General features: G+C 42.3%; 1 protein-coding gene across 1 annotated transcript in view; it reads left to right on the top strand.

The window, feature by feature from the left end:
* The window catches only part of CDH13 (cadherin 13), a 1,012,702-nt gene that overhangs the window by 991,854 nt on the left and 8,824 nt on the right, over positions 1-12,024 (top strand). The window contains exon 12 of the mRNA XM_019940487.3: positions 8,218-8,451. Within this exon, the coding sequence (XP_019796046.1) occupies positions 8,218-8,451 (234 nt within the window). The remainder of the gene's footprint in view (positions 1-8,217; positions 8,452-12,024) is intronic.

The following is a 12,024-nucleotide window of genomic DNA, read 5'->3' as shown; positions in this document are numbered from 1 at the left end:
TCCCCAGCTTGGGTAATCGCATCACCACCTGCACGGTCCCCAAGCTGGAACCCCATCCCCACTGAGGCTCCTGCCCCATCGCTCCCAGCCCAGCTCTCACTGTCTATCCAGCCCCCTGAATCCAGCCTCTGCTCTTGCACCCTGGCTGCCCTCACCTCATCCCCCATGGTCAGTCCGCGTTACTGCACTGGCCGCCCAGCTGGTCCTCCTGTGCCCTCTCTCCTCACTCAAGCCCTCTCCTTTCCCTGCCTCCAGCATCCCCTGCTCTTATCAAAGCCAGCATCCTGCTTAAAAGTCTACGAAAACTTATTCCCACAAAATAGCCACACGATTCCCTCTGTCTAGAACAACCTTCTCCAGCTCCACAAAGTATTCTCGCTTCTAAGCCACATCTTCATGGAGCCTTTGGAACTGTCCCCAGACAGTTAATTATTCCATGTCGCAAGCTCCCGTGACATTTTATCCTCACGTCTCTTCCCACACTTAAAGCGCTATCCTCAAAAAAAAACAAAAAAAAAGTGCTATCCTGCATCTGTTTACATATCTGTTCCTGCCACACTGCTAACATTTCAAGAACAGGCACCCTGTATGGTTGATTCTTGTGCATATCCAGTAAGACACAGGGCAGAGCCCCAATAAATAATTATTGGCTGAATGAATAAAATAAAACTGTCATGTTTAAACATGGCCTTCAAATCAACTTTGGCCTTTTCTTTAAAGTCCGTAAAATGGAAACCAAAAAAGCCAAAAGGTGGAATTTTTTTTTTAAACAGTTCAGGTTTCAGATTATTTCTCCTCCAGAAGAATTTTTGAGTCTGAATTATGTGAATAATTGCCTCAGCTCTACATCGAGTATCACCCGTGGAAACCTGGCATAGTTTGCAAATCTATTTTCTACCAGGTTTTTGGTTGGTTTACTATTAAATGTTTTCAAAATATAAAATGAGATTGGTAAGATCTCTATTAACAAAGCAATAAAAATGCTTATGAATTAAAATGCGACGAGATTCTTGGCTTACAGGGTACATGCCCAAAAAAAATTAAAAATCTGTAAAATACTGATCCTGCAAACCATAGTAAATAGAACACAGGGATGAACTAAGCAATACGAAGGGGGCCCATACAGAGAAGAATCCTGGTTCACTCCCATTTCTGAGCAAAGGTAAAGATAGTTTAGAGCCCTGTTCACATGAAATAAGAAGTGTGACATTTATTTGCTCACAGCTGCTTAGCTGAGGTTCAACAGATGCCCAGAAATGCGGAAGGAACTTGGGGGGAGTAGCTTGCCCCACCCAAGCATTCTGCCCTGACAGACAAGCCTCAGAATCTAGCAGGGGTGCCCAGCCTTCAGTCAGGGGCCACATCTGAACTGTGGTTCCTCATGAATTGGCCCATCCTCCTGATTTCCCTCCCAGAGTTTAGGCCTCAGGCTTTCCTGAGGCACCCAGCTGAGGTCTCCCTCCTTGTTCCTGGTGTGGACTCCCTACTCTGAGCCCCAGTTCCACAGACCCCATCCTATACACACCCTTGTTTCTTCCCTAGGTGGGGGAAAGGAGGACACTTTCTCAAAATAGAAGGAAACGTATGGAAATACAAACACATGTGATTACATGCATGGAAAGAGCAACACATCCTTAGCTTTTTCAAATCAACCTAAATTAATTCAAAACTCAACCAGGGGAGTGTAGGCTTTTTGAGCGTGAGCCACCCATTCTCCTTGTGTGGCAACTTATGATAAACACTGCATTTTCCTTCACCACACACACTCACAAAAACCTACCAGGTAGGTAGCTACCAGGTACCTATTATAATAGGATGATGACGGAGAACAGTCCTGATGCTCAGAGCCCGTGGAGCTCAGAAATGAGCTTCCTGTCTTTCCCTCCTCTCACTTTCTCTTCCTGCATTTTATTCTTCAAGCAGGCAACCTCACTGTGCACACTATTCCCCATACAAAATTCACGATTCCCAAGGTAAGACACATGCTACACGCCTCTAGGCCCAGTGACTAGAAAAATGTACTACCTTCCTTTACTTCTCAGAGCTAGCTTCTGAAAGTTCTTGCTGAGATTCAACCTTCTCTGCCTATGAAGCCAGCCCAGCCAAATGTGGAAAGACCAGGGACCCTATTCTTCTAAGGGGACTCTCTTGAGGAGATACACTGGGGTCTTATCTTACTAGTCTAGGGACATTGTAGCATGTGAAAATCTGGTCCCTTGTATGCACATGTTCATAGCAGCATTATTCATAACAGACAAAAAGTAGAAACAACCCAAATGTCCGTTAGCTAGTAAATGGATAAACAAAATGTGGTCCATCAGCTGAATGGAATATTATCCAGCTATAAAAAGGAGTGAAGTGCTAATTCTTGCTATAACATGGATGAACCTCAAAAACATCATGCTAAGTGAGAAAAGCAGGACACAAAAGGCTGTGTTGTATGATGCCATTTATAGAAATGTCCAGAAAACACAAATCTATAGAAAAAGAAAGGAGATTAGTGGTTGTCTAGTACTGGAAGTAGGTATGAAGAGTTAGTACAAATGGGCCCGAGGTTTCTTTTTGGGGTGATGGAAATGTTCTAAAATTAGATGGCGGTAGTAGTTGCAGAACTCTGTGAATTTACTAAGTATCAATTCATTGTAAAAACAATTAGAGGAAAGAAAGAGGAATTGGAAAAAAATATTTTTAAATCCCTGTATAGCTTTTGAGTTTACATTTCTGTTTCTGATTATTATGGTAATCATGGTTATTATTAAAGGAGATTGAAAAGAGAAAAGTATTATTTTAATGTTAATTACCTGGAGAGATAATCATTATTTAGGCTTTGATATATTTCTTTCTAATCTTTTTCCTAATCATATATATCTTTTAATTAGAATCACACTGGTTTTGTCTGTTATATCATGCACATCATATATGTGTATGTGTGTGTGTGTATATATATATGTAAATATATATCTTCTGAATAATGGAACATATCAGAAAATTTCAGTGTTTTTTTGGCTAAGTGGAAATCCTGTTTGGTCAGGGTTCTGAATAAAATAACATTCCCATAATTTTTTAAAAAACAAAACAAAACAAAAAAAACTGGCCCTGCTTCTCATTACATCCACCCACAGCATCAAAGCAGTGCCAGGAGACCCACGTGTGACATGTTTCCTTGGGTACAGGCCTTAGCTCCGCCCACCTTCCACAAAAAGCAATGTATTGTTGGTCGCTTAAGTAACGAAAGCACAGAGATTGTTTTTTACCCTTTCTAACAATACTTGATTTGATGCCAGCCACAAGCAGCAAAATACCTAAACTTTGAGCTCCACAGATGAGTCTGGCACAGATGGTGGGCTGTGCTACAATCACCAGTCATTCCACTCCCTTGCTAGAGCTCCCAAAGTGTGCATGGCATGGGAACACTGTGTCTTACAGGCCACAGCCCTCAAACAGGTGACCCACCACCAATGCTACAGAGCCTTGGACAAGTTACTTAATCCTTCTGAGCCCCAGTTTCCTCTTCTGAAAAAATGACGGAAAATTGGAAGGTAGAACCCCACGGGCTCAAAACAGCAACCTCTCTGGTTTGCTTGAAGTTTTCTTACTCTGATTAACAGGAGGGGTTCAACTTCTCTCCATAAATGCTCACTTTCATTAGTTACATGATCCTGCTTCTCTTAGAAAACGCACAGCTCTGCCCCCAAATAAACCTAGAACACAGAGGTCCAAGCATCAAATGCTGAACCAGCCAGACTGAGGGTTTGGCCGGGACAGCTGGCACTGAGCACAGGATACCAACTCGACCGTCTCACGAGGAAGTTACCACCACCACAGTGGAGAAGTACAAGTCAAATTGTCTTGGTTCAAAATCAAGCGGCAGGATCAATTTGTTTCTGTTTTGATCAATGTGTGAGGTATTACAAGCTGTCAGTGCCGAGTGGGAACTACGAATCCAGAAATGGGAGCAAGCAGTGGTCCAGAGCACAACTTCACGACGTCAGAGCATCTCTGTGGTCTTCAAGGCACAGTCCTCTGGATGGGACAGACTCACTCATTCAGATCCAGGAAAGAAAATGGTGACCGTTTCACCCATGTCAAGCCATTGTTTGGCAGCATAAAAGCTTGCAACAAGATGAATGACCCACGAAGATTTGAAGGCTGTGGGGAGGAAGAGAGAGTTGTCGTTTAACGGGGGCAGCGTTCCAGGTGGGGAAGATGGAAAAGTTCTCAAGATGGATAGTGGTGATGGTTGCACAGTGGGGATGTACTCAATGCCATTGAACTGTACACTTAAAAATGGTCAAAATGGGGACTTCCCTGGTGGCACAGTGGTTAAGAATCCGCCTGCCAATGCAGGGAACACGGGTTCGAGCCCTGGTCTGGGAAGATCCCACATGCCATGGAGCAACTAAGCCCGTGCACCACAACTACTGAGCTTGTGCTCTAGAGCCTGTGAGCCACAACTACTGAGCCCACGTACCTAGAGCCCGTGCTCCACAACAAGAGAAGCCACCGCAACGAGAAGCCCGCGCACCGCAACGAAGAGTAGCCCCCGCTTGCTGCAACTAGAGAAGACCCAGTGCAACCAAAAATAAATTAGTTAATTTTTTAAATGGTTAAAATGGCAAATGTTTTATATATATATATATATATATAACCACAATAAAAAGTAGCTCATAAGAAAAAGACACAAAAAATAATAATAACCCCAAATCATGATTTAGGAATTTTAGTTTGCTTTCATGGTTGAAATGAGAGCCTGTAAGAATCAAGCTACACAGTGCAAGTTCAGACACAGAAAGCGAAGGTTAACCCTTGCTCTAGAGAAGGAGGCCTGAGGCTCACGGAGTTTATCTGAGCCCGTCCTCAAACTCTCTGACCTCAGCCTCACAACAACTAAAACCAGGGTGTTTTAGATCAGCAGCTCTGAACATGCTCAGAGCCCAGGCTGCACTTCCAGTACTCCCAGTGACTGCGGACCCCTCGGTATGAACGGACGTGCGTTTCCCTGGAAGCAGGACCATGAGCTTCATCAGATTCCCAAAGGGGAACCCACCTCCCGTTCAATTTAAGACCCACTGACAGGAGTAGTTCATCTCTCGGGACCCTTCCCTCTCCTGACACTATAAAGACCGAAGCCCTTGCAGAGACAAGCAATCCCTCCACAGGTTGCGAGGTGGGACTTTCTCTGAGCCTTAATGTGTCCTCCGAGAATGTGGCCCTGGGTTCCTCTGAGGAGCTGCCCGGAGGAGCAAGTGCAGGTCTAGCTCCATATCCCTTGGGAGCTAGGAGTGGGCCCTTGGGAGCTTGGGGTTGCTGGTGGAAAGGGGGAGAGGAGGGCCGTGGGACTTTTGCTGAGTGCCTAGAAGCTCCAGTATTTCCTGGGCCTCCGGAACTATTGGAGCCAAAGGGCTCGTGAGGAACCATTACATATTGAATCACATTTCATTTTGGATGGTGGTTTTTTTTTCAATCCTGTGCATATAAACTGGGAGAGGCTTTTCCCTGAGGATTTTGAGAATCAAGTCTTTACCTTCTCAACAAAAGAAAAACAAGCTCATTTACTTGACTTCAGAAAAAGACATCACCAGCCTGGCCTGGGAATAACACATGGGGAACTGAAGACAGTAGTATAATTAAGTTCACGAAAGGCCAATTCTTATGACCATATTTCAAATACTCATAATGCCTTCTCATCCATTGTACCAAATGACTTCATATTATATTCAGAGTGAAAAAATTATAATGCATTCCTCTGAGATATTCAATTAGTTCCATAAAAAGAGAAAAATATTTTTTCAGTAAAGAAATTCAACCAAATTACTAAAGCTGACAGTGAAAAACCAACTTCAAAGTAATTACGCATTTCCTTTGAGTTCTTGTGCTAACAAAAGTTGATGGTCTGCCACCATTAGAAGTAGCCATCCTTCTGATGATTAATTACATTTGTGTTCCTATTTTAGCAGATACTTATTTGAATGTTTACTCTAGAACTGTCTTTGGGTGTTAATCTATTTAAATTTCCACCAGCCCCACTAAAGAGTATCTGTTCCCCAGATGCAGAGACATAGAGAACAGGCTTGTGGTTGCCAGGGGTGGGGGGTGGTGGGGAAGAGAAGGAGTGGGAGTTTGGGATGAGCAGATGCAAACTATACAGAATGGATCGACAACAAGGTCCTACTGTAGAGCACAGGGAACCATATTCAAAATCCTGTGAGAAACCACAATGGAAAAGAATATGAAAGAGAATGTATACATATGTATAACTGAATCACTTTGCTGTACAGCAGAAATTAATACAACATTGTAAATCAACTACACTTCAATTAAAAATTAAAATAAAAAAAAAACTTTTAAGAGTATCTGTTCCCATGCTTCATGAACCACTGATCAGCTTCTTTCAAGCTTGTTTCTTCCCCACTAATGGAAATCACTCCCAAATAAGTCACCAGTCAATATCAAAAAAATGAACAACCCAATCCAGAAATGGGCAGAGGACCTAAATAGACATTTCTCCAAAGAAGACATACAGATTGCCAACAAACACATGAAAGGATGCTCAACATCACTAATCATTAGAGAAATGCAAATCTAAACCACAGTGAGGTGTCACCTCACACCAGTCAAAATGACCATCATCAAAAAATCTGCAAACAACAAATGCTGGAGAGGGTGTGGAGAAAAGGGAACCCTCTTGCACTGCTGGTACGAATGTAAACTGATACAGCCACTATGGAGAACAGCATGGAGGTTCCTTAAAAAACTAAAAATAGAACTACCATATGACCCAGCAATCCCACTACTGGGCATATACCCTGAGAAAACCATAATTCAAAAAGTCACATGCACCCCAATGTTTATTGCAGCACTATTTACAATAGCCAGGACATGGAAGCAACTTAAGTGTCCATTGACAGATGAATGGATAAAGACGATGTGGCACATATAGCCAATGGAATATTACTCAGCCATAAAAAGAAATGAAATTGAGTTATTTGTAGTGAGGTGGATGGACCTAGAGTCTGTCATACAGAGTGAAGTAAGTCAGAAACAGAAAAACAAATACCGTATGCTAACACATATATATGGCATCTGAAAAAAAAAAAAAAGGTTCTTATGAATCTAGGGGCCGGACAGGAATAAAAACGCAGATGTAGAGAATGGACTTGAGGACATGGTGGGGTGGGAAAGGGAAGCCGGGATGAAGTGAGAGAGTGGCATGGACATATATACACTACCAAATGTAAAATAGATGACTTAGTATGATAATCTAAGTGCAATCCCACTCCTGGGCATATATCTGGAGAAGACTATAATTCAAAAAAATACATGCACCCCTATGTTCATAGCAGCACTATTTACAATAGCCAAGACATGGAAGCAACCTAAGTGTCCCTCAACAGATGAATGGATATCAGGGGGAAAACATCAGTTTTTACTTTTTAATATTGTATCCAAATAATATTAAGTTTCACTTAGAAGTGAACATATGCATGCAGGATACTTTCCACTTTGCTTCAGTAACCCATAATTATCCAAAACCTAATGAATTGATGTCAGACTCCAGTTAATATGACAATGTAGGAAAGTACTGTCTCCCACTATGGGTATAGGCCTCTAGAAGTTAATAACTGGGAAAAAACGGTCATGAAATCACATATAGGCATTCAACAAAAAAAAAGATCAAATCTCTTTTCTCTCTCGCTAAGGGCATATGTCTCAAACAGGTTTCTTCATATCTGTGCCCCTCTCCCCTACCGCCCACCCCCCACCCCCCACCAAAACCATTTGATCTTGAACCTTTAAGTCTTGCTCTTTTGTGCTGCATCCATCAGTGTATCCTCCTGTTAGAAAGAGAAATCCATGCCACTCAATTGTTTTTACTCAATAGGCTTAGAGTCAGAATTTTAAATTTTAAAAAAATCAAAAAAAAAAACAGATGAATGGATAAAGAAGATGTGGTAGATAGATGCAATGGACTATTATTCAGCCATAAAAAAAGAGTGAAATAGTGCCTTTCGCAGCAACGTGGATGGACCTAGAGATCATACGAAAAAGCTTTTTAAACCACTGAACTTTATACAAAGATGGAAGCTATCCCTGTTCGTCCTGTTTGAAACCTGGTGACAACAGTAAAGGCATCTGGCACGTTGGGAAAAGGTACTGTGGACAGCGACTCCTGCATTGTACCGGTTGTGTGCTAACATCTCCCCCCTTTCTCTGTAGGCAACCCTCCCGCTACTGGCACTGGGACTTTGCTGATAACTCTGGAAGACGTGAATGACAACGCGCCCTTCATTTACCCCACGGTAGCGGAGGTCTGTGATGACGCCAAAAACCTCAGCGTAGTCATTTTGGGAGCTTCAGATAAGGATCTCCACCCAAATACAGATCCTTTCAAATTTGAAATCCATAAACCAACTGTTCCTGATAAAGTCTGGAAGATCTCCAAGATCAACAGTAAGTCCGCCTGACATTCTGTAGGTACCCTTAAGCTTTGAAGCCTAGTTTCCCTGGCGTGGTTTCTGTTCCCAGCCTGTGCCTCCTCTATGCTCTCGGGTTTCCTCACATGGTTTGTTTCAAGCTATTCACACATCACAAATACTGACAATTTTCCTACCAGCACCTGTATATGATTTGTAAAAATACTGAATATCTGTTCCTTAGAAATGCAAACATGAAAGTTTTCTCTTTCGCTTCCTCTCTTTTCTATGCTGTACCCTGTATACTACACGGCCCATACTGTACACTCCACACCCACCCAGTCTTCAGCCTTCAAAAGCCAGGGGTCTTGGCTCAGCTGCCTCTCCTCTGTGTTTACCTTAACTACCTTAATTTTCACCAGCACTTTGCAGAGATTTTCCATGCTATGCTTGCTTTCCTAAGAAGCACCAGTATGAGAATCTTCAGAAAGTCTTAACCTCTAATCCTCCAACTTCCATTTTATGCTGCAGATCTCAGAATTGGCTTTCTAAAATGACCTTGACTTTGACTTTCGACTTTGATATCTTCTCCCATCTGTCCTGTCCCTCATTTATGAAACTTGCAAACAATGTCCCTTTCTACCAGTCCCTGCACATGGACAGGTGGAATTTAAAAATTTAAATTTAAAACTTTATCATCTGCCTTATTAAGACTGAAATATCAATGTACTGAATTAACAAGTATCCCTGTATCACAACACCCCCTCCACCTCCCTCCCCATGGCAATTGTGAACTCGCTACTAAGATCACCTTGCCTCACAATAAAGCCCCAAACCGGAACTCACACATTATATGCACTTTGCCATCAATAGCGAATTTATCCTGCGATCGACCCAGTCAGGGCTGGGCGCCCTGTTCTTACTTCAGCAGTACAGTTTTTGAGAGGGATGGGGAATTACCCATTTCATGAAGTTTTGAAAATGTATTGTACAGTCGTACATAAAATTTTCTATTAAAAAATGTCACATGTATTGTTATGGCCTTATCTCATATCTCATTTGATTGGTGTCTTTCTCTTGTCATTGATTCTCTTTGCCTGTTTGTCTATTTTATTGCTGTTTAAAGAATGAATTTTGTTACACTGATTCTTTTTAATTAAAACAGCCCTTCTCTTGTTTGAGGGGTTAGTGTTTTATTTGCTAGTTTTTGTGACTGTAGCTCATTTGAATAATCATCCCCAGTTCTTTCCAGCTGGAACTTTCTCATTTAAGCGTTTCTCCTCTCCTTGCGGGAGATCAGAGAATGTTCCTCGTGTTAACCTGCCATTTCACTGGGGTAATCATCCACATTGGTTGTTTCTGCTGCTGTAGCCTTCTGGATAGGATAATACTTCAGCTGTTTTTGTTTTCAGGTCATCACACTCTCTTTTCCCTCCTGGTTTTATTTAACAGTTAAAATGCCTTCTCAATTCTTTTTCTTGTCCCAGAATTTTTTTCTGAGTACTTAGCATTGTTTATGCCCAGAAAGGAACAGTTGAAAAAAAAACAAAGGGACTTCCCTGGTGGTGCAGTGGTTAAGAATCCGCCTGCCAGTGCAGAGGACACGGGTTCAAGCCCTGGTTTGGGAAGATCCCACATGCCACGGAGCAACTAAGCCTGTGTGCCACAACTACTGAGCCTCCACTCTAGAGCCCGCAAGCCACAACTACTGAGCCCACGTGCCGCAACTACTGAGCCCACATGCCACAACTACTGAAGCCTGTGTGCCTAGAGCCCGTGCTCTGCAACAAGAGAAACCACTGCAATGAGAAGCCCACGCACCACAATGAAGAGTAGACCCCACTCGACACAACTAAGCCAACGTGCAACAACAAAGACCCAACACAGCCAAAAATAAATAAATAAATTAAAAAAAAAAAAGAATCCGCCTGCCAATGCAGGGAACACAGGTTCGAGCCCTGGTCCAGGAAGATCCCACATGCCGCGGAGCAGCTAAGCCTGTGTGCCACAACTACTGAGCCTGCACTCTAGAGCCTGCGACCCACAACTAGTGAGCCAGCATGCCACAACTACTGAAGCCGGCATGCCTAGAGCCCATGCTCTGCAACAAGAGAAGCCACCAAAATGAGAAGCCCACGCGCCACAACGAAGAGTAGCCCCCAGTCAACACAATTAGAGAAAGCCCGTGTGCAGCAATGAAGACCTGACGCAGCCAAAATAAATAAATAAATTTATTTATTTATTTATTTATTAAAAAAAAATCCGTAGTCATCTGAGTGATTGAAAAGCAAATAACCCGAGGCCAAAAACAGTGCCAGGTGGGGTGGCCACTTTTGAGTGCTTGCCCAGTGGCCTGGGTAACAGCAGATAGTCCCACCACACGTGGGCTTAAAGATCCAGTCTCCAAGTTGTGCATTGTGCCATGGATTCCCACCCAAACCTAGGGGTGCAGGCTGAGGCCTGATAGAGACTACACTCTAGAACCCATCCCCATAGCAACACGTGGGGACCTACCCACCTTAAGAGTAAGTGGATTTTTCAGAACTACAGTGAGGTATCACCTCACACCGGTTAGAATGGGCATCATCAGAAAATCTACAAACAACAAATGCTGGAGAGGGTGTGAAGAAAAGGGAACCCTCTTGCACTGTTGGGGGGAATGTAAATTGATACAGCCACTATGGAGAACAGTATGGAGGTTCCTTAAAAAACTAAAACTAGAGCTACCATATGATCTAGCAATCCCACTACTGGGCATATACCCAGAGAAAACCATAATTCAAAAAGACACATGTACCCCAATGTTCATTGCAGCACTATTTACAATAGCCAGGACATGGAAGCAACCTAAATGCTGATCGACAGACGAATGGATAAAGAAGATGTGATACATATATAAAATGGAATATTACTCAGCCATAAAAAGGAACGAAATTGGGTCATTTGTAGAGACGTGGATGGACCTAGAGACTGTCATACAGAGTGAAGTAAGTCAGAAAGAGAAAAACAAATGTCGTATATTAACGCATGTATGTGGAACCTAGAAAAATGGTACAGATGAACCTGTTTGCAGGGCAGAAATAGAGACACAGATGTAGAGAACAAACGTATGGACACCAGCGGGGGAAAGTGGCAGGGGTGGTGGTGGTGGTGGGATGAATTGGGAGATTGGGATCGACATAAATACACTAATATGAATAAAATAGATAACTAATAAGAACCTGCTGTATAAAAAATAAATTAAATTTTTAAAAAAAGTGAGTGGATTTTTGTTATTGTTGTTCCAAAAATGTATTTTGATTATTTGAATTTGTATTCTTATGTAAAAATGCTCTAAGCTGACAATTTCTTTTTTTTTCTTTTTTTCCCAGCTTTAATGACCTTTAATTGACAGATAAAAATTGTATATATTTAAGATGTACAATGTGACATTCGACAATGGGTTTTTACATTATTTCTTCTAAATGTTGCATGTGATCTTTGTGAAGATGGCTTTATCAGTATAATAAATTTTCAGGGAGGAGTTCTTGGTACTCAGTCATCTTCACAAAAGTGGGTCCTCTTGAAATTGATTACAGTAGCCCTGAACCATAGAACTCCTCGATGCTGG

Source organism: Tursiops truncatus, chromosome 19, assembly GCF_011762595.2.
Source record: "Tursiops truncatus isolate mTurTru1 chromosome 19, mTurTru1.mat.Y, whole genome shotgun sequence".
In the NCBI taxonomy this organism is placed as follows: Eukaryota; Metazoa; Chordata; class Mammalia; order Artiodactyla; family Delphinidae; genus Tursiops; species Tursiops truncatus.
This window is presented reverse-complemented; position numbering and strand designations above follow the sequence as displayed.